This window comes from Somniosus microcephalus, chromosome 3, assembly GCF_052327205.1.
Source record: "Somniosus microcephalus isolate GS21.2 chromosome 3, FLI_Smic_1.0, whole genome shotgun sequence".
NCBI classification, from domain to species: Eukaryota; Metazoa; Chordata; class Chondrichthyes; order Squaliformes; family Somniosidae; genus Somniosus; species Somniosus microcephalus.
In genome coordinates this window covers 65,454,119-65,477,468 of record NC_140989.1, presented here as the reverse complement: position 1 = coordinate 65,477,468, position 23,350 = coordinate 65,454,119, and the positions used below count along the sequence as shown (strand labels likewise).

Sequence of the window (23,350 nt, the reverse complement as noted above, 5' to 3'; positions counted from 1 at the left end):
TAAAGCATTTTGACATGAGTTTTATTTAGTGAGCTATTTTAATTTAAAATGAACCGCATAAACAGTTACAGCAGAAAGTCCATTAGCTTTATCAGTCTGGTTTGCCTTCATCTTTAGAAGTGTGTGTGCTCCAAACAGGTTCTTTAATATGGTCAGGTTGCTTTTCTAACATTGTCTGAAAAGGCAGAAAAGTTTTATAAATTACAGACATGCATGACAGACAATCTGAAAAATTATCCCAGTACCAACATAAGACTGACCTTGGTCACCTCCATAGCCACCCCTTCTGGGAGATTGCGCTGGATATATTCCAAGTACACATCAGCAGTGCATCCAGTCAGATGTTTGAGCTAGCAAAGAACAGCATCAGTATTAACAGTAAGCCAAAATTCTTCAATCACACACAACAAGCACAGGTTTTCTAAACTGCCCTATATTTAACGATTCAATTGTATTACATACAGAAAATTTATGCACCAGTAAAAAATATTTTTCCTTTTAATATGAAGATTTGTAAAATGATTGCAGTTGAGGGCAGTTCATCAATCAGCATTACTACCTGTACAAATAAACTGCTATTCCAAGAATAGCTACAGAAGTGTATGCAATTCATTAACAAAAGACAGCAAATTCTGATCATTAGACCTAGGGAGGAAATTGGCAAAAAGGTAGATTGCCAAGTAAAATACATTTGTAGGGTGTAGTTTGGAGCAACAACTCATAGCATAGTCTACTCTACTTAATTTCCAGTCACAGCTATGCCACAGGCAGCAGCTATACGCAGGCTGGCAGTCTCCCCAGGCTGAGGAGAAAAACTTGGAAGGTTTTTTTTGCTGGCCTACTGTAACACACCAACAGTTGGCTGAAAACTGACAATTGCAAAGATTGAGAAGTAGATTGCCTGTTCTGTTGTAGGTATATGACATAAAATCAAGGAGGATTTGACAGAAAATAAAAGGTTTCATCTGCTGGAGAAAAATGAAGTTTTGGTTATGCTTGATATTAAAAGGCTAGATAGTCACAATTACATCACAAGCTGCAGATAATTTACATGACTATAACAGATGTCAGATTGCCTTCCCACATACCTACTATCAGCACACTGGGACTGTGATTAGAATGTGCAGCTGTTTGGCTGACTCCCAATGAGAAGAATAAAGCTGACTATTTACCAGCGAAGCAATTCTATACAATGGGTTTATGTGACAAAATACATTTAAATTTTGTTAACCTGCCAGAATGTCATGCCACATGATCACTGTACTTACAGGAATTAATGCATATCAAGCAAATACATTTTCTTATTTGGTTAATGAGCAAAGAAACAAATTCAGCCTTGTACTCAAAGTTTATGGCAATTTACTAATTACTTGAAATCAAAGTGAGCAGATAAATAAAGGGCAAACATGGAAAGCAATGTAATTATCAAAATGACCTTCACTTTAGCTTCATTTAATGGTTCAAAATTATTTGAAGTTTGAATATTTTGAATCTAGCAGCTGAAAATTTATAGTAAGATATCTACTATGCCCTAGATTTCGAGCTGATTTTTTGACTTTTACTTGCCTCTATACATCTGTAGTGGGTTCTCATCTCATACTGAACTCTGTGCTTCTTGAAAATGTGAATAGATTTGAGAAGTGTCATTCTATCAATTTTCTTTGCAGGCTCATACCTAAAAAAGTTTTATTAAAAAAAAATTCACAAAATCTTATTTTAAACCACAGGACATCAATTTTAGTTTTATTGACTTTACAAATGCAATGTGCCAGCTGCATATAAATATCAAAATGACTGCTTTCAGTGTTGCTGCAATGATATGTTCTGTAGGAGGGTGAGGAAAACTAGAAAAAAAGTACAAGCCTAGAACCAAGCAAACAAAACAGATGCACCTAGAGTTTCCATGGGGATTCTCTGGTGGGGTAATCAGTGGAACTCATGAAGAAAAGCAGTAAATGGCTAAAAATGGCCATTTCTCCAGGGTTTCCACTGATCTTCTGCCAAAGTTACGGCATAGGATTTGGCAAACCCCACAGAAATTCTCTCCCATCTGAATAATTTTTTTCAACACAGGTTGACTGGGCTAGTGTAAAATCTGGATGATACTAAAAGTAAAGGGAAATAACCTACCTATTACTCTGAATGAAAATGTCTTCCACATTCCATGCAACACCTAACTCATTCTGTCCCTTTTCAGGTGGATCAGTTTTGTATACATTTTATGATTATTGTGACATTTGATGCCACAAAATGGCTTAATCCTCACTCTGGTGAGTTCTTGATTGGAGTTGCATAACTGAGAGGAGGCACCAAGCACGGCCAATAAGCTATTTAGCAAGCTCCTGTTTAGAATCCCAAGAGTGCAAAGTCCAGGTGCTCATTCCTAATGGTATATGGAATAAAGATGCATGGATATTTTTGATTTACAGTGGGTAAGGACATTTTTATAATACAGTACTGGGGGACCGAGTGGTACAGTGAGTTACAATCTGCCTGTCCCCTCTGAGATCTAGGTTTCAATCAGGCTCAGATTGATGTTGAGCATATTCCGGGCTGAGATAGATTTTTGAACTCATGGGGAATCAATATGGGAATCGGGCAGGAAAGTGGAGTTGAGGTCGAAGATCAGCCATGATCTTATTGAATGGCGGAGCAGGCTCGAAGGGCCGTATGGCCTACTCCTGCTCCTAGTTCTTATGATGGGATGTAAGAATCTTAACAATAACTTGCATTTATATAATGCCTTTAATGTGGTAAAACATCCCAAGGTGCTTCAGGAGCGTGATCACATTACATTACGACAGTGACTACACTCAAAAACGTAATTCATTGGCTGTAAAGCACTTTGCGACGTCTGGTGGTCATGAAAGGTACTTGGCAAGTCTTTCTGCCAAAAAAAAATTGACACCGAGCCAAGGTGACCAAATGCTTGGTCAAAGAGATAGATTTTAAGGAGTGTCTTAAAGGAGGAGGGAGGTGGAGAGGTTTAGGGAGGGAATTCCAGAGCTTCGAGCCTAGACAGCTGAAGGCACAGCTGCCAATGGGGCAAAGGAAGTCGGGGATGCACGAGGCCAGAATTGAAGTAGCTTGGATAGTCTTGATCCGGTTAGTACTGTGCATTGCCCTTACACTGGTACTAATTGGAAATCTCACTTAGACATCAGTATGACTACTGTGGGAAATGGAAACTGTAACACTAGTGCAATGGGGGTAGTTCTTCTGAGCTGTGAACTATGAGGCAGAGTTTTACTCTGCATCTAAATGACTTGTGAGTACTTGATGCTGAAACTGGGGACCTGAAATGGAAAAGTGTTCCATTCTGAGCACAAAAATCACAAAGAAAATGGAATTAACATAATTTTGAGTATTGTGAGGAAGAGAAGTAGCAGCAGTAATACTAGCAGGGCTTTGCTATGAGAATGAAAACATGAATAGACTGAAAATTAAAAATGATATTTTTTTCATTGCTATGATTTATGTACAACATACCAACTACTTACTGGGGACATGATGAGGGAGGTCTATGTTCAGACACAACAGCACCATTAATACTGTACTGTAGAGCAGATAGAATGCATGGGATTTCTCTTGCCTTTCTAGTGCATTTGAATGAAAAGAACACAAAAAGAAAAGACTTGCATTTATATAGCGCCTTTCATGACCACCGAACGCACCAAAGCGTTTTTTGAAATGTAGTCACTGTTGTGATATAGGAAACACGTCAACCAATTTGCACACAGCAAGCTCTCACAAACAGCAATGTGATAATGACCAGGTAATCTGTTTTAGTGATGTTGATTTAGTGACGTTGAAAAGAACAGAAGTCCAAATTTGAAAGGAATCCACTTGGCATATTAAATCCAAAAAGATGCAAGGGAATGGCTTATAAAAGCAATTAAGTACTTACACTTTATTAACATTGATATTCAGCTCTTTAGCAGCAAGTGTGGCAAAATATTCGTAGCTATCCAGTACAGTTTTATCATGGCCCTTCATCAACACAGAGATCTTCTTGTAAAGTGCATCAGGCTCATCTGTTACTGTTACCTACATTAACACAGAATCATAAAGCACGACAAACAAAATAACTTATTGCAGAGATATCCTCTTTAAAATGAAATGTCTCAAAAAGTTCCAAAGCAGCCAAGTATTCCAAAACTTGAGATTTAAACTTGCACCTCATACAACAAACAGTAAAGCAAGTAAAAATTAACTAGAAAATGTTTAAACCTGCCCCCTACCTAATGACTTAGAAGAAAGAATTCTCATTTATATATAGCACCTTTCACACCCTCAGAACATTCCAAAATGTTTCACAGTCAATTGATTATTTTTGAAGTGTAGTCACTTGTTTTTAGGCAAATGTAGCAGCCAATTTGGACAGATCAAGATTCCAACAAACAAAAAACAATTAATCTGTTTTGGTAGTGTTGGCTGAGGGATGAACTTTGCCCAGGACACCAGGAGAACTCTTGCTTTTCTTTTTAAAAAAGGAGTTCTTTATATTCCCCTGAAACAGGCAGACAGTTTAACATCTCATCTGAAAGACGGCACCTCGAACAATGCAGGACTCCTTGGGAACTGCAATGAACTCTCAGTCTGGGTTATATGCTGGTGTCCTGCAGTGGGGCTTAAACTCACTATTCTACGCCAAGCTGATACTTCAAAGGGTTAATAGGGTTAATGCACTGCATAACTAGGTACTTGGCCATGCAAATCACAAGACTCCCAGGTCTGATCCCTGTTCTGTATTAAATCACCAATTTCAGCAAAGGTGGTATGCGGGATGCAACACTTAGTCTTGGCTAGGAGGAGTGATCAGCCAGGTAACATTATCACCATCGAGCAACACTTGCTAAGACTGCATTGTGTAGATGGAAAAGGATTGGGCTCCACTATGATAGTTCACATAGTCAATTAGCCCACTGATTCACTGTCCCAAGATCATGGGTGAAAATGGTCACTTGAGGTAGCAGAAAGACTCTGCTGTCTTTTGATCTGCGTCCCAATATAAGGGAAATTAGCGATTATGAAAAATGATTCAACCAAATGTTACCAAATGATTTTATTTAATACAACTGCATGTTATTTTAAGTAGAAATGTCATTCAAACTAGTTTATTTAAGTTAAACACAAATTTTGAAACAATGACAATGTTGTTAAGAGTCTACAAATAAAGATTTCTTATTTCTACATCTGCCAGCCTGATTGCACATTCTGTTTTAAAGAAAAAAAGATTTTCAGTAAACTACTGAGGACTTTCTGTTTTTAAAAGTGATTCTGCCTCTTAAGATAATCTACTTCTGTTCACTATATACAGGTATCAGTGATTTGGATACAGGTCTAGAGAGAGTGGTGTTGAAATTTGCAAATGATACCAAATTAGGAAACTGCAAAGGAATATTGATAAGATGGGGCAATATAAAATTCAATGTCAGTAACTGTGAGGTGATACGTTTTGGTTTTAAAAAAATGGAACTCTGAATGGAAGTAGGCTTGGTGCTGTGAAAGGGCAGTGGGACTTGGGGGCACAGGTTCACAGGACATTAAAGGCAGCATTTCAGGTTGATGAGGGTGTAAAAAAAGCTGATTTTATCTCAAGAAGTATTGAATATAAAAGCAAAGAGGTAATTCTGAGCCTATATAAATCCTTAATTAGACATCAGTTAGAGTACCACGTGGAGTATTGGGCTTCACACTAACAGAAGGATGTTGAGGCTTTAGAGAGGGTACAATGCAGATTCACCAGGATTGCTGCCTAGTATGAGGAAATAAAAATATGAAGACAGACTTGGAAAAATTGGTCTTTTATTGTTAGAACAACAGATTACCGGGTGATATAATGGGTGTTTAAAATTATGAAAGGATGGGATAGGGTGGATAAAAGCAGACTGAATCCAGTAGTTGAGGGGTCCAGACTAAGGGGCCATCAACACAAAATTGAATGCAAGAGATTTAGAACAGAGGGCAGGAAAAACTTCTTTACACAAAGTTGTGAGGCTGTGGAATTCACATTCAGGGTTAGTGGTTGAGGCAGAAACTATGTCAATATTCAAGATTAGATTAGATTGGATAGGTGGATGAAGGATATGGGAACAGGGTCGGTAGATGTGATTAATGTTATTTGCTCACGTGGAAGGTAAACACCGACACAGACTGATTGAGCTGAATGGCCTATTTCCATGTTGTAACTTCTATGTATGTAAGTGCCCACAGATATATTGTTACACATACGGACAAGTATCATTCGTATTTTTATACAAACGCAACATTTTCTAAAAGGTGCCCAGATAATTTTGTTCCTAGAAAAGTAAATAACTATATAAAGTACCTTGAAAGTGCAATTGGTCATTTCTATTATGATCTCTTAAGAATTAAGTTAATAAAAATCGTGTACTTGAAATTTATGTCTAGGTTTCATGACAAGCTAACTACTTCAAAATATACAGCACAAATCCTAACAGACTAAACAGAGTACCAAAACAATTAACAACATTTGCAGGAAACCTTACCAAGGGAGCTGTGGTATAGTGTGGAGACCCCAAATGGATTCCTGCTGATAGTGTCAGCACTGGCCTTTTACTGCCATTAAACAAAAACATTGTATATGAAATAATTATTTATTATAAAATTATTTGTATGTACAGCATCTGAATTTTACAAAAACTAAATCGTATTTAAAAAGCTTCTAAAGAAAGACTTGCATTTACATAGCACCTTTCGTGTTTCAGGACATCTCCAAGCATTTAACAGCCACTGAATTACTTCTGAAGCGCAGTCATAGTTGTTACTGTAGCAAACGTGACAACCAATTGGCACACAGCAAGATCCCAGGAACAATGAGCAAGATAAATGACCAGTTAATCTGTTTTATTGGTGTTGGTTGGCCAGGATACCAAGAGAACTCCCTGCTCTTCTTCAAAAGTAGTATTACGGGATCTTTTTTAGATCTGCCTGAACAGGCAGACAGTATCTTACTTTAATCTCATCCAAAAGACAGCACTCCTTCAGTACTGCACGGAAATGTCAAACTAGATTATGTACTGAGGTTCTGTAATGGTACTTGAACTCACAACTTTCTGACTCTGAGATAAGAGTGCTACCACTGAGTCAAGCTAACACTTGAGATTTTATGAATATATATCCGTGAATGTCCTGTGGCGCTGCTAGTGGTAGGTCAGAAGTTTTATAAGCACTGGACATTTTACTTTGTAAAATAGAATGTAAACGTGTTTCCCTTTAAAACTATATAATTGCAATCCTGAAATAAATGCTAAGTTTGCTTTGATGTCAGGTTGCATTTGAGAGCCTTGGCTTTCTTAGTTTGACAGGCCAATTAACAAGTAGGACACATTGTGGAACTGATATGTTCTTAGAGGGGGGAGATGTCCCAGAGATGTCGGGGAACATAGGGTCTAATGAGAGGGAGGAACTGAATGAAATCAGTATTTGTAGGGAAATAGTGTTAGGGAAATTGACGGGATTGAAGGCGGATAAATCCCCAGGGCCTGATAATCTACATCCTAGGGTACTTAAGGAAGTGGCCCTAGAAATAGTAGATGCATTGCTAGTCATCTTCCAAAATTCGCTAGACTCTGGAACAGTACCCATGGATTGGAGGGTAGCTAATGTTACCCCACTATTCAAAAAAGGTGGTGGAGAGAAAACGGGGAATTATAGACCGGTAAGCCTGACATCGGTAGTGGGGAAAATGCTAGAGTCCATTATAAAAGATGTAATAGCAGAGCACTTGGAAAACAGTGACAGGGTCGGACAAAGTCAACATGGATTTACAAAAGGTAAATTGTGCTTGACTAATCTACTGGAATTTTTTGAGGATGTAACTGGTAAAATAGATAAGGGAGAACCAGTGGATGCAGTGTATTTGGACTTTCAGAAGGCTTTCGATAGGGTCCCGCATAAGAGATTAGCATGTAAATTTAAGGCACATGGGATTGGGGGCAAGGTATTGACTTGGATAGAGAACTGGTTGGCAGACAGAAAGCAAAGAGTTGGAATAAACGGGTCTTTTTCCGAGTGGCAAGCAGTGACTAGTGGGGTACCGCAGGGATCGGTCCTTCGACCCCAGCTATTCACAATATATATTAATAATGATCTAGACGAGGGAACTAGATGTAATAACTCCAAGTTTGCAGACGACACAAAGCTGGGTGGGCGTGTGTGCTGTGAAGAGGATGCCGAGAAACTCCAGTATGATTTGGACAGGTTGGGTGATTGGGCAGAAGCATGGCAGATGCAATATAATGTGGATAAATGCGAGGTTATCCACTTTGGTGTCAAAAACAGGAAGGCAGATTATTATCTGAATGGCAATAGATTGGGAGAAGGGGAAGTGCAACGAGACTTGGGTGTCCTTGTGCACCAGTCGCTGAAGGTAAGCATGCAGGTGCAGCAGGCGGTTAAGAAGGCAAATGGTATGTTGGCCTTCGTAGCGAGAGGGTTCGAGTACAGGAACAAGGATGTGTTGCTGCAGTTGTACAGGGCCTTGGTGAGACCACATCTTGAGTATTGTGTGCAGTTTTGGTCGCCTTATCTGAGGAAGGATGTTCTTGCCATGGAGGGAGTGCAGCGAAGATTCACCAGGCTGATACCTGGGATGGCAGGAATGACGTATGAGGAGAGATTGGGTCGACTGGGCATATACTCGCTGGAGTTTAGAAGAATGAGAGGGGATCTCATTGAAACTTATAAAATCCTAACAGGACTAGACAGGCTAGATGCAGGAAGGATGTTCCCGATGGCGGGGGAGTCCAGAACCAGGGGTCACAGTCTAAGGATAAGGGATAAGCCATTTAGGACAGAGATGAGGAGGAATTTCTTCACCCATAGAGTGGTGAACCTGTGGAATTCTCTACCACAGAAGGCAGTAGAGGCCAATTCATTAAATATATTCAAGAAGGAGTTCGATATATTTCTTAAGGCTAAAGGGATCAAGTGATATGGAGAGAAGGCAGGGACAGGATACTGAATTTGGATGATCAGCCATGATCTCATTGAATGGCGGAGCAGGCTCGAGGGGCTGAATGGCCTACTCCTGCTCCTATCTTCTATGTTTCTATGGAGCTGAAACACAACATTTTAACATTGCGTTGCCACAGTAATAAAGTTGAATGCAGAAGACAGGAAGTGTGAATTATCCCAATTGTAAGAACTGTTTAAAAAGTTTAAGCTAAATTTACACCTAGCTTGAATTGTTCAATTCTTTTTAATTTGTTTTAACTTTCTTTTCTGTGGTCTGCTCCAGCTGGTAGTAAATCAGAAGAATGACCTTATCAGGTGTAATATAATTCATTTGCGTAATAACTTTGCCTTAGAATAAATTTGGGCTGATTATAATGCTTGAGTATTGGATAATCCAACCCCAACCCTTCACTACTCCTCGACCTTCCTATTCTCTTGCTGCCATCCCAGACTTAACTCCCTCTTGGATAATCTCTACCTCACCACCACCTGTCACGACCCATCCACTGCCTCTGTATTGTCTGACAGCTTATCCGACATCCAGTCCTGGATGAACCAAAATTTCCTCCAATTAAACATTGGATTGACCAAAGCCACTGTCTTTGGCCCTCACCACAAACTCTGTTCCCTAGCCACCGATTCCATCCCTCTCCCTGGCCACTGTCTCAGGCTGAACCAGACTCTATGCAACCTCGGTGTCCTATCTGACCCTGAGCTGAGCTTTTTTTGTTATTCATTCACGGGATGTGAGCGTCGCTGGCAATGCCAGCATTTATTGCCCATCCCTAATTTCCCTTGAGAAGGTGGTAGTGAGCCGCCTTATACATCTGCGTGGCTTGCTGGGCCATTTCAGAAGGCAGTTAAGAGTCAGCCACATTCTGGAGTCACATATAAGCCAAACCCGGGTAAGGATGGCAGATTTCCTTCCCTAAAAGACATTAGTGAACCAGATGGGTTTTTATGACAATCCGGTACTAGCTTTTTATTTAATTAATTAATTGAATTGAAATTCCGCAGCTGCCATGGTGGGATTTGAACTCACATCTCCGGATCATTAGTCTAGGCCCCTGGATTACTAGTCCAGTAACATAACCACTATGCTACCGTACCCCAAAGTAATGGTTCCCACCCCATATTCTCTCCATCACCAAGACCGCCTACTTCCACCTATGTAATATCGCCCGTTTCTGCCTCTACCTCAGCGCACATCTGCTGAAACCCTCAGCCATGCTTTGGTTACCTCCAGACTCGACTATTCCAATGCACTCCTGGCCGGCCTCCCATCTTCCACCCTACACAAACTTAAGCTCATCCAAAACCCTGCTGCCCGTATTCTAATTCACACCAAGTCCCATTCACCCATCACACCTGTGCTCACTGACCTGCATTTGCTCCCAGTCCACCAACAACCCGATTATAAAATTCTCCTGCTCGTGTTCAAATCCCTCCATGGCCTCACCCCTCCCTAGGTCTATAACCTCGTCCACCCCAACAACCCTCCGAGAACTCTGCGTTCCTCCAACTCTGGCCTCTTGTGCTTCCCCCACTTCTTTTGCCCCACTATTGGCAGCCGTGCCTTATGCCATCTAGGCCCTAAACTCTAGAATTCCCTCCATAAACCTCTCTGCCTCTCCACCTCTCCTTTAAGATGCTCCTTAAAACCTACCTCTTTAACCAACCTATCCAAATGGCTCTTTAGCTCTGTGTCAATTTTTGTCTGATGACGTTCCTTGGGACATTTTAGTACGTTAAATGCAAGTTATTGTCGTTTGACTAAGAGTGACAGAAGGGTGACTGTATATGTGACAGAAAATACTTTTACACAAGACACTAGCTGATTTTCTGTGGCATTGCACATCCATTCACAACTCCAATAATGAAGCAGCCCCAACCAGCCTACAGCAGAACCTGAACAATATCCAAGCTTGGCCTGACAAATAGCAGGTAAGATTCACAGCACATAAGTCTTGGGAAATAACCATCTCCAACAAGAAAAGGCCCAATCCCATCCTCTTGACCTTCAAAGCCACCACCATTGTCATGTCCACCATTATCAACATCCTGGGGTTCACCATTGACCAGAAGCTTAACTGGACCAGCAATCTTAACACCGTGGATACAAGGAATAAATAGTAAAACAATTTAACCTGCTTACTGCACACACTGTTAGTGAATCTGGCAAAACTAATACGCCATAATGGCATCCAGCATCATTAGGAATGGGTGAATTAAAATTACTCTGCTGATATAGGTTAGAGCGTTACTATTTAATGAAAGAACATTCCTTATCAGTACTCCTTTAAAAATCAATTACACGACATTTTATTTCTATTGATTTTTTTGACTCTGCCTGAGGATGTGAGGGAGCTGAACTACAATCAGTAAAAATATGGTTAACACAAGACACTTCTGAAAATGTCATTTTTGCATTTAATGAAGCTTCCTCACACTGCACAGTGCAGAGTGTGAGGAATCAGTTGTCCTGATGGCACCAATATTTACTGTGTATACAAACATAATCAGCAAAAACAAACTTCAGATTAAAAAGTTAATTTAGACTTGGAGTGCATTTACACTACAAATTCGATGTTGGCGAGGGTATGAAGGGATCTCCAGAGCAAAGCACATCGAGACTCCCTCCTCCAGTTCAGGCTCTTAGTCTAGATTTGGGCTGCAATTACACTATACCACTTTGCACCAATATTTCAGTTGTAGAAATGCACCCTAAAAATTCCTGGTCTCTGCTTATTTTTAAAAAGAATATTGACAGGAATATTCTTAATCTGAAGTCACCTAATATCTTTGAACTTACCAAAGACATACTGTTATCATATTGTTGCTGGCATAATTCAAAGGTGGCACTCGATTAACCTGAAAGTCAAACAGTATGAATTTTTTAGTTATTCATACACGTGTATCTTTACCGTTCAAAAGAAAACTGAGCTAACATGGAGATCCAACATATCTTTCTTCCAACATATTGAACATTTCCAGGAATGTTACCTCATCCCGATAAAGACACTCTACAGAGATTAAGTTACAACAAATTGAATGCCTTTGAAGCCATTTAATTTCTAGGGAGAGAGATATTTTTGAGAATATTAAAAGAGAGATAAAAGTGAACACCGAGCAGAAAGAAAAAGTTTCAGGGGCCACCAACATTGTCGAAAACCAGAGTTTTTAAGGAGACCTTTGAAAGCAATGAGGGAGGTAGCAAGGCTGAGCGATTTCTGAAGGGAGTTCCAGGGGGCAAGATTATAGTGGTTGAAGAGCCAGCCGCTGATGATGGAGGAAAGGGAGTGGAGGGCAAGGAGGACTTTGGTATAGTAAGGGATTACCGTTGGGAAAGATTGCTGTAGTAGTTTGGGACAGGGCCAAAGAGGAATTTCAAAAGGAGGATATAAGGATCTTTAAGTGCATGTGATAGGTCACAGGAACAGGCGAGCTTGGCAAGGACAGAGGTGATGGGAGTGCAGCATTTCATGCAAGGGAAGACTCTCTGTTCTGAATAACTTGCACCTTACACAGTATACAGTTTGAGAGTTCAGCAAGAAGCACATTGGACAAGTCAAGTCTCTGGGTGATAATGGCATGGCAGAGGTAGGAAGAGGTAGGGGTGGAGGGAGCAGTATTTTGTAGGTGGAGGAAAGCAAACTTAGTAAGAGATTGGATGTGGGGAAGGAAGCTTGGGATTGAGCAGTACGTCAAGGTTCCAAAATCACTGTAGTTAAAATGAGAAAGATATTGCTCAGCACCCCTACCCGTCCCTATATTGAGGGCTGAGGAGTGAAGGGGATGTGGTCTGGGGGCTGATCTCACACATGGGGTACGGGGATTGATCTTTCACACAGTTTGGAAATAGATCTTTGATATAGGGTCTGGGGTTGATCTTTCACACAGTCTGTGGGATTGAGTCCTCACATGCGGTTCAGGGCGTTGATCTCTCATGATGAAGAGAAAATAATTAGAAGCAGCTAACAAGTACTTCATAAAGGAAGGTTGTGTTTGACAAACCTGATGGAGTTCTATGATGAGGTGACAAATACGATGGGATGGTGGAAATGCAGTGGCTGTGATGTCCGTGGACTTTCAGAAAGTTTTTGACGAACTACTACTGAGACTAAGGGGTATGGCATAATGGGGCAGCAAACTGGATTAAAAATGGTTGGAAGGGAGGAAATGGCAGTTTCTCAAGAGTGTTTGGAAGTGGGTAGTGGTGTCCCACAGAGTTCTGTTCTGGCACTGCTTCAGTTCACTGTGTACACCAACTATTTGGATAAAGGGCTAGAGGGAATGGTGTCCAAATTTGTAGATCATACTAAAGTAAGAGGCATAGTCAAATAATTCCGAGGCCAAAATTAAGCTGCAATGGGATATTGAGAAGATGGTGGAATGGGCAAAAAAAAGGAAAATAATTATACTTGGGGGTGTGGGGGGGGCAGCTGAGTGATATGGAATACATTAAAAGCAGCACTCCAAGTGGATAAGGCCATAACAAAGCTAATGGAATATTGGGTTTTATGGCAAGGGGTATAAAATATAAAAATTGAGATGTAATGGTGAATCTATATAAAACCTTCGTAAGATCACAGTTAGACAACTGTGTGCAGTTTTGGGGTCTACATTATAAGAAGGATATTGAGGTAACAGCATTCCACAAATTCACTGGGATATTGCCAGTATGAGGAAATACAAATATGCTGTGAGCCTGTGATTATCTGCTCGAACATCTTTGCGGCCTTCTGGTATACTGGAGCTGCACATGTGCACCCGATCCCCTTCTGCGTACGATAGCAAAATACTGCAGATGCTGGAAATCCGAAATAACAACAGAAAATGCTAGAAAAACTCAGCAGGCCAGGCAACATCCGTGGAGAGAAAATAGAGTCAACGTTTCGGGTCAAAACCCTTTGTCAAGACCCCTGCGTATTTGCGCTGTTTACCGAAGCCGCGCATGCGCCGTTCCCAATAGTTGCGGGCCACGCTTTCCTCCACTCCGTAAGGAGAAGGTCACTGGGTCCATTGGTGGCCGGGGGCGGGGGGGGGGGGGGGTAAGAGAGAAAGGATCAAAGAGAGAGAGGGAATCGGAGGGGAGGGGGGAGAGGGCATCGGAGGGGAGGGGGGAGGGAATCGGAGGGGAGGGGGAGAGAGGGAATCGGAGGGGAGGGGGAGAGAGGGGGATTCGGAGGGGAGGGGGAGAGAGGGGGATTCGGAGGGGAGGGGGAGAGAGAATCGGAGGGGAGGGGAGAGGGAATCGGAGGGGAGGGGGAGAGAGGGAATCGGAGGGGAGGGGGAGAGGGAATCGGAGGGGAGGGGAGAGAGGGAATCGGGGGGGAGGGGGAGAGGGATTCGGAGGGGAGGGGAGAGAGGGAATCGGGGGAGGGGGAGAGGGAATCGGGGGAGAGAGGGAATCGGTGGGCAGAGAGAGGGAGGAGGGGGAGAGGGCGAGAGAGAGAGGAGGAGGCGAGAGAGAGGAAGGGCGAGAGGGAGAGAGGAGGGGCGAGAGAGAGAGAGGGGGCGAGAGAGAGAGAGGAGGGGCGAGAGAGAGAGGAGGGGCGAAAGGCAGAGAGAGGAGGGGGCGAGAGAGAGAGAGGAGGGGGCGAGAGAGTGAGTGGAGGGGGCGAGAGAGAGAGAGGAGGGGGCGAGAGAGAGAGAGGAGGGGGCGAGAGAGAGAGGAGCGAGAGAGAGAGGAGGGGGCGAGAGAGAGGAGGAGGCGAGAGAGGAGGGGGCGAGAGAGAGGGGGCGAAAGAGAGAGGAGGGGGCGAGACAGAGAGAGGAGGGGGCGAGAGAGAGGGAGGAGGGGGCGAGAGAGGGGAGGGCGAGAGAGGGGCGGCCAGAGAGAGAGAGGAGGGGGCGAGAGAGAGAGGAGGAGGGGGCGAGAGAGAGAGAGAGGAGGGGGCGAGAGAGAGAGGAGGGGGCGAGAGAGAGAGAGGGGGGCGAGAGAGAGAGAGGAGGGGGCGAGAGAGAGAGAGGAGGGGGCGAGAGAGAGAGGAGGGGGCGAGAGAGGGAGGGGGCGAGAGAGAGGGGGGGCGAGAGAGAGAGAGGAGGGGGCGAGAGAGAGAGGAGGGGGCGAGAGAGAGAGGAGGGGGCGAGAGAGAGAGAGGAGGGGGCGAGAGAGAGGAGGGGGCGAGAGAGAGAGAGGAGGGGGCGAGAGAGAGAGGAGGGGGCGAGAGAGAGAGAGGAGGGGGCGAGAGAGAGAAGGGGGCGAGAGAGGGGGCGAGGAGAGGGAGGGGGCGAGAGAGGGGGCGAGAGAGAGAGGAGGGGGCGAGAGAGAGAGGAGGGGGGCGAGAGAGAGAGGAGGGGGCGAGAGAGAGGGGAGGGGGCGAGAGAGGGGAGGGGGCGAGAGAGAGAGAGGGGGGCGAGAGAGAGAGGAGGGGGCGAGACGGGGGGGCGAGAGAGAGGGGGGGGCGAGAGAGAGAGAGAGAGGGGGCGAGAGAGAGAGGAGGGGGCGAGAGAGGAGGGGGCGAGAGAGAGAGGAGGGGGCAAGACGGGGGGGGGCGAGAGAGAGAGGGGGGGCGAGGAGAGAGAGGGGGGGCGAGAGAGAGAGGGGGGGCGAGAGAGAGAGAGGAGGGGGGCGAGAGAGAAAAGAGGAGGGGGCGAGAGAGGGGGGGCGAGAGAGAGAGGAGGGGGCGAGAGAGAGAGAGGAGGGGGCGAGAGAGAGAGAGGAGGGGGCGAGAGAGAGAGAGGGGGGGGCGAGAGAGAGAGAGGGGGGGCGAGAGAGAGGAGGGGGCGAGAGAGAGGAGGGGGCGAGAGAGAGGAGGGGGCGAGAGAGAGAGGAGGGGCGAGAGAGAGGAGGGGGCGAGAGAGAGAGGAGGGGGCGAGAGAGAGAGAGGAGGGGCGAGAGAGAGGAGGGGAGAGAGAGGAGGGGGCGAGAGAGAGGGAGGAGGGGGCGAGAGGGGGAGGAGGGGGCGAGAGGGGGAGGAGGGGGCGAGAGTGGGAGGAGGGGGCGAGAGAGGGAGGAGGGGGCGAGAGACGGAGGAGGGGGCGAGAGAGGGAGGAGGGGGCGAGAGGGAGGAGGGGGCGAGAGAGAGAGAGGAGAGAGAGGAGGGGCGAGAGAGAGGAGGGCGAGAGAGAGAGAGGAGGGGGAGAGAGAGAGAGAGAGGAGGGGGCGAGAGAGAGAGAGGAGGGGGCGAGAGAGAGAGGAGGGGGGGAGTGAGAGAGAGAGGAGGGGGGAGAGAGAGAGAGAGGAGGGGGCGAGAGAGGAGGGGGCAAGAGAGGAGGGGCGAGAGAGAGGAGGGGCGAGAGAGAGGAGGGGCGAGAGAGAGGAGGGGCGAGAGAGAGAGGAGGGGGCAAGAGAGAGAGGAGGGGGTGAGAGGAGGGGCGAGAGAGAGGAGGGGCGAGAGAGAGGAGGGGCGAGAGAGAGAGAGGAGGGGCGAGAGAGAGAGGAGGGGGCAAGAGAGAGAGGAGGGGGCAAGAGAGAGATCAGGGGGCGAGAGAGGAGTGGGAGAGAGAGGAGTGAGAGATACAGAGGGGAGAGAGACTGAGGGGGGAGAGAGAGGGGAGGGGCAATAGAGGAGGGAGAGACAGGAGGGGAGAGACAGGAGCGAGAGGAGGGAGAGAGAGAGGAGGGAGAGAGAGAGAGAGGAGGGGGAGAGAGATAGAGATAGAGGAGGAGGAAGGGCAGAGAGGTCAGGAACTTGGGGAAGGGGGGAAGTCAGAAACTTGTTGGGGAGGGAAAAGGTCAGAAACTCGGGGGTGGGAGGAAGGTCAGGAACTTGTAGGGGTTGGGCAGGAACTTGTTTGGTGGGGGAGAGAAGGTTTTAACCCGCAACGGTGAGCCCTATCTGTTCTATGTGAGCTCTGTTCTGTCTGGAGCCGGGCAGTCAAAATGGCTGAAATTACACTTTGCAAAGTACTTGATTACTTAGGCAGGCAGGATCGAATTACACATTCCAAAAGATAGGAAGGAGAAAAACAAAAGTGGCAGTCAGAGAAATCAACGGTTTAAATCAAACATGGCCACAGTAAATAATAATTCTACAGGAAACTTTGGTTTATCCGGAGGTTATATGTCGGAATACTCGATCTAACGGCAAAAATCAGGAGCCGTTTCCTATAAGTTTTTTTAGTTCGCGTTGCTTTTTTTCCCCCCAGTCAGGCACTGCAAGGTCTGTAGCTATAGCAACAGCTTCAGCCGACTGTTTTGAAGCTGTTGCTAAGCAACAGGGTTTATTGATTCACACGGAGCTTTCAGTTCCGTATGTTTCAACATTAACGCTGGTATGTCCGGCACATTTGATGGTACGGCACCAGCTCGGTCCCGTCAGTGCCGGATATCAGAAAGTTTCCTGTAATAGGTCTAAGAGCGTTAAAAAAACAAGCCTGAAGGCTTTGTGTCTTAATGCGAGGAGCATTCGTAATAAGGTGGATGAATTAGCTGCGCAAATAGAGGTAAACGAATATGATTTGATTGGGATTACGGAAACATGGCTCCAGGGTGGCCAAGGCTGAGAACTCAACATCCAGGGGTATTCAATATTCAGGAAAGATAGGCAAAAAGGAAAGGGAGGTGGGGTAGCATTGCTGGTTAAAGAAGGGATTAACACAATTGTAAGGAAGGATATTAGCTCTGATGATGTGGAATCTGTATAGAACTGAGAAATACCAAGGGGCAGAAAACGTTAGTGGGAGTGGTATATAGACCTCCAAACAGTAATGCGGAGGTTGGGGATGGCATTAAAAGGGAAATTAGGGAAGCGTGCAATAAGGGCACAGCCGTCATCATGGGTGACTTTAATCTACATATAGATTGGGCTAACCAAATTAGTAACAATACTGTGGAGGAGGAATTCCTGGAGTGTTTGCGGGATGGTTTCCCTGGACCAATATGTCGAGGAACCAACTAGAGATCAGGCCATCTTAGACTGGGTATTATGTAACGAGAAAGGATTAATTAGCAATCTTGTTGTACGAGGCCCCTTGGGGTCGGGAGGCGATCATATGATCGAATTCTTCATTAAGATGGAGAATGAAGAAGTTGACTCAGAGACTAGGGTCTGAATTTAAATAAAGGAAACTACGATGGTCTGAGGCGCGAGTTGGGTAGGATTGATTGGGGAATGTCACTCAAAGGGTTGACGGTGGATAGGCAATGGCAAACATTCAAAGACCGCATGGATGAACTACAGAATTTGTTCATCCCTGTTTGGCATAAAAATAAAACAAAAAAGGTGACTCAACCATGGCTAACAAGGGAAATTAGGGATAGCATAAGATCCAAGGAGAGGACATATAAATTGGCCAGAAAAAGTAGTAAACCTGAGGATTGGGAGCAGTTTACATAGATACATAGAGATAGGAACAGGAGTAGGCCATTCGGCCCTTCGAGCCTGCTCCGCCATTCAATGAGATCATGGCTGATCTTCGTCTGAGATCATAGCTGATCTTACCAGTTCAGTACCCCGTCCCCGCCTTTTCTCCGTAACCCTTAATCCCCTTAGCCTTCAGAAATATATCCAATTCTCTCTTGAAAATATTTATTGAATTAGCCTTCACAGCCCTCTGTGGCAGGGAATTCCACAGGCTCACCACTCTTTGAGTGAAGAAATTCTTCCTCATCTCTGTTTTAAATGATTTGCCCGCTATTTTTAGACTGTGGCCCCTGGTTCTGTGCTCCCCGGCCATTGGAAACATTCTCTCTGAATTCAGCCTGTCCAGGCCTGCCATAATTTTATATGTTTCGATGAGATCCCCTCTCAATCTTCTAAACTCCAGTGAGTACAAGCCCAAACTATTTAATCTCTCTTCGTAGGTCATTCCCGCCTTTCCAGGTATCAGCCTGGTGAATCGCCGTTGCACTCTTTCCATGGCAAGAACATCCTTCCGCAGATGGGGCGACCAAAACTGTACACAATACTCCAGATGCGGTCTCACCAGCACCTTGTACAGCTGTAGTAAGGTATCCCTATTCCTATACTCGAACCCCCTTGATATGAAGGCCAACATACCATTTGCCTTCTTAATCGCCTGTTGCACCTGCATGCTCTCCTTCAGTGACTGGTGCACAAGAACACCCAGGTCCCTCTGCACTTCCCCATCTCCCAATCTATTGCCATTTAGATAATAATCTACCCTCCTGTTTTTACCCCCAAAGTGGATAACCTCGCATTTATCCACATTATAGTGCATCTGCCACGTATCCGCCCATTCCCCCAACCTGTCCAAATCGCACTGTAGCCTCCTGACATCCTCATCAGAGCCCACCCCTCCTCCTAGTTTAGTGTCGTCAGCGAATTTGGAAATATTGCATCCAATTCCCTGATCCAGATCATTTATATATATTGTGAACAGCTGGGGTCCCAGGACAGATCCTTGCGGCACCCCGCTGGTCACTGCCTGCCACTCCGAAAACGAGCCGTTTATTCCAACTCTCTGTTTTCTATCCGCCAGCCAGTTCTCTATCCACGTTAATACTTTGCCCCCAATCCCATGAGCCTTAATTTTGCATGATAATCTTTTGTGTGGAACCTTATCGAAGGCTTTCTGGAAGTCAAGGTACACCACATCCACTGGCTCTCCCCCATCTATTCTACCAGTTACCTCCTCAAAAAATTCCAGCAGATTAGTCAAACACGATTTACCCTTTGTAAATCCATGTTGACTCTGTCCGATCCTTTCCCCATTTGTCAAGTGCTCCGCTATTTTATCCTTAATAATGGACTCTAGCATTTTGCCCACAACCGATGTAAGGCTTACTGGTCTATAATTCCCTGCTTTCTCTCTACCCCCCTTTTTAAATATTGGGGTAACATTAGCTACCCTCCAATCCACGGGTACTGTTCCCGAGTCAATGGAGTTCCGGAAGATGATCCTTAGAGCATCTGCTATCTCCAGGGCCACCTCCTTAAGTACCCTAGGATGTAGTTTATCAGTAGTTTATTAGGATTCAACAAAGGAGGACAAAGGGATTAATTAAGAAAGGGAAAATAGAATATGAGAGTATGCTTGCAGGGAACATAAAAACTGACTGTAAAAGCTTTTATAGATATGTGAAGAGAAAAAGATTGGTGAAGTCAAGCGTAGGTCCCTTGCAGTCAGAATCAGGGGAATTAATAATGAGGAACAAAGAAATGGCTGACCAATTAAATACATATTTTGGTTCTGTCTTCACAAAGGAGGACACAAATAACCTCCCTGAGATGTTGGGGAACATAGGGTCTGATGAAAGGGAGGAACTGAAAGAAATCAGTATTTGTAGGGAAATGGTGTTAGGGAAATTGATGGGATTGAAGGCCGATAAATCCCCAGGGCCTGATAATCTACATCCTAGGGTACTTATGGAAGTGGCCCTAGAGATAGTAGATGCATTGCTGATCATCTTCCAACATTCAATGGAATCTGGAACAGTACCCATGGATTGGAGTGTAGCTAATGTTACCCCACTATTCAAAAAAGGTGGTAGAGAAAAAGCGGGGAATTATAGACCGGTAAGCCTGACATCGGTAGTGGGGAAAATGCTAGAGTCCATTATAAAAGATGTAATAGCAGAGCACTTGGAAAACAGTGACAGGATCGGACAAAGTCAACATGGATTTACAAAAGGTAAATCGTGCTTGACTAATCTACTGGAATTTTTTGAGGATGTAGCTGGTAAAATAGATAAGGGAGAACCAGTGGATGTGGTGTATTTGGACTTTCAAAAGGCTTTCGATAAGGTCCCGCGTAAGAGATTAGCATGTAAAGTTAAGGCACATGGGATTGGGGGCAAGGTATTGACTTGGATAGAGAACTGGTTGGCAGACAGAAAGCAAAGAGTTGGAATAAACGGGTCTTTTTCCGAGTGGCAGGCAGTGACCAGTGGGGTACCACAGGGATCGGTCCTTGGACCCCAGCTATTCACAATATATATTAATGATCTAGACAAGGGAACTAGATGTAATAGCTCCAAGTTTGCAGACGACACAAAGCTGGGTGGGCGTGTGTGCTGTGAGGAGGATGCCGAGAAACTCCAGGATGATTTGGACAGGTTGGGTGATTGGGCAAAAGCATGGCAGATGCAATATAACGTGGCTAAATGTGAGTTTATCCACTTTGGTGGCAAAAACAGGAAGGCAGATTATTATCTGAATGGCAATAGATTGGGAGAAGGGGAAGTGCAACGAAACATGGGTGTCCTTGTGCACCAGTCGCTGAAGGTAAGCATGCAGGTGCAACAGGCGGTTAAGAAGGCAAATGATATGTTGGCCTTCGTAGCGAGAGGGTTCGAGTACAGGAACAAGGATGTCTTGCTGCAGTTGTACAGGGCCTTGGTGAGACCACATCTTGAGTATTGTGTGCAGTTTTGGTCGCCTTATCTGAGGAAGGATGTTCTTGCCATGGAAGGAGTTCAGCGAAGATTCACCAGGCTGATACCTGGGATGGCAGGAATGACGTATGAGGAGAGATTGGGTCGATTGGGCTTGTACTCGCTGGAGTTTAGAAGAATGAGAGGGGATCTCATTGAAACTTTTAAAATTCTGACATAGATAGGACAGACTAGATGCAGGAAGGATGTTCCCAATGGTCGGGGAGTCCAGAACCAGGGGTCACAGTCTAAGGATAAGGGGTAGGCCATTTAGGACAGAAATGAGGAGGAATTCCTTCACCCAGAGAGTGGTGAACCTGTGGAATTCTCTACCACAGAAGGCAGTAGAGGGCAATACATTAATTAAATATATTCAAGAAGGAGTTGGATATATTTCTTAAGGCTAAAGGGATCAAGGGGTATGGGGAGAAAGCAGGGACCGGGTACTGAATTTGGATGATCAGCCATGATCGCATTGAATGGCGGAGCAGGCTCGAGGGGCCGAAAAGCCTACTCCTGCTCCTATCTTCTGTGTTTCTATAAACTGCTGGGTGTGTCTTGTCCTCCAAGGGGACCAATCAGAAATCAGGTCTTGTCCTACAAGGTGACCAATCAGAAATCTAGTGTTGGAAATAAACACAACCATTCAAATACGAAAGACTTGGAAAAAATTGGGGCAGTTTTCACGAGAGCTGAGTCGATTACAGTGATTTAATAGAGGTGTTTAAAATCATGAAGGGAGGGAGCAGACTAGATAGAAACAAACTGTTTCCAGTGATTGGGGGATCTAGAATGAGGGAACGTAGATATGAGATTAAAAGTTAGTGATTTAGGAGAGCAGGAGAAATACATTTGCAGAGAGGGTGGTGAAGCTGTGAAATGCACTACCGGGGTTACTGATTGAAGCAGACACCATGTCAACGTTTAAGTATAGGTTGGATGTTGTTGATGGAAAATGAGGGTAAAGGATCTGGAAACAGAGCGGGCACTTGGGATTCTGCTGTTCCCGTGGAGGATAAACACCAACTCAGACTGTTTTTGTGCTGTAATTTTTATCTAACTCTCAGTGCATTGAGGGTTAAGTCTCCAATGGTCTGAAGATCTCTGAGTCCCAGGGTGGGGGGCGGTTTGATCTCTCAGTCCCGGGGGGGTTGATGGGTTGATCTCTCAGTCCCGGGGGGGGGGGGGGGGGTTGATCTCTCAGTCCCTTGGGGGGGGGGGGGCGTTTGATCTCTCAATCCCGGGGCGGGGTTGATCTCTCAGTCCCGGGGGGGGTTGATCTCTCAGTCCCGGCGGGGCGGTTTGATCTCTCAGTCCCAGGGGGGTTGATCTCTCAGTCCCGGGGGGGGGGGTTGATCTCTCAGTCCCGGGGGGGGTTGATCTCTCAGTCCCTGGGGGGGCGGTTTGATCTCTCAGTCCCGGGGGGGGGGGGGGGGGTTGATCTCTCAGTCCCGGGGGGGGTCTCTCAGTCCCGGCTGTCGGTCTCTAACTCGGAGACTGTTTAAAGCCATTTCGCACGGATCATCAAGAAAGCGACGACAATATTGAAACGCTGCACGGAGCCTCGTGGGGGTAAGGGTCGCGTCCAATCTGTAATAGCGGCGAGGCTTTACCTGGTGCTGCTGGAGCAGCCGCCTGAAGACAGCACACAAACCCCGCGACACCATCTTGGACTCCGCGCCGGCATCTTCCGGGGCAGAAGCACTGCTTCCGGGTCGCGCGGGCATTGTCGGCAAGAAACCATAAGATGGTGTGAATGGGGGCCCGACACAGCACATGGGGAAGGTGTGAGTGGGGGCTCCACAGAGTCTCCCTAATGGCAAAAGCACACAAAGTTAATTCAGCTGTGGAAGCTCATTCGTCACTATTTAGCCTATCTATCTATTCCAGTATAAAACAAATGAAAATCATCATATCCAACTGTATCTTGACTAAGGTATGTGCCTCTACTACATGACTCATAGCATTCCAGGTGTTGATGTCTCTCGGAAGAAATTCTTCCAGACATCAAGACTAAATTGACATTTTACGAATGTATTGTTGGGATCGACAGAAATCAACAGGCTGAGACTTTCTTTTGGTAAA

General features: G+C 45.3%; 1 protein-coding gene across 2 annotated transcripts; it reads right to left on the bottom strand.

The window, feature by feature from the left end:
• mrps10 (mitochondrial ribosomal protein S10) lies at nt 1-22,986 on the bottom strand. 2 transcript variants are annotated; one of them, XM_085980828.1, is made up of 7 exons: nt 22,879-22,986; nt 11,795-11,853; nt 6,513-6,582; nt 3,908-4,047; nt 1,567-1,675; nt 261-350; nt 1-175 (listed from the first exon to the last, which is right to left on the bottom strand). In XM_085980828.1, exons 1-7 carry the CDS (start codon nt 22,930-22,932, stop codon nt 92-94), a joined length of 606 nt encoding a protein of 201 aa, XP_085836954.1. In that variant the 5' UTR covers nt 22,933-22,986; the 3' UTR covers nt 1-91. The 2 variants fall into 2 exon arrangements, with proteins under 2 accessions (XP_085836954.1, XP_085836955.1); XM_085980829.1 differs by lacking the exon at nt 11,795-11,853 and having other exon boundaries at nt 22,879-22,967.
• Between the last annotated feature and the right edge of the window lie 364 nt (nt 22,987-23,350).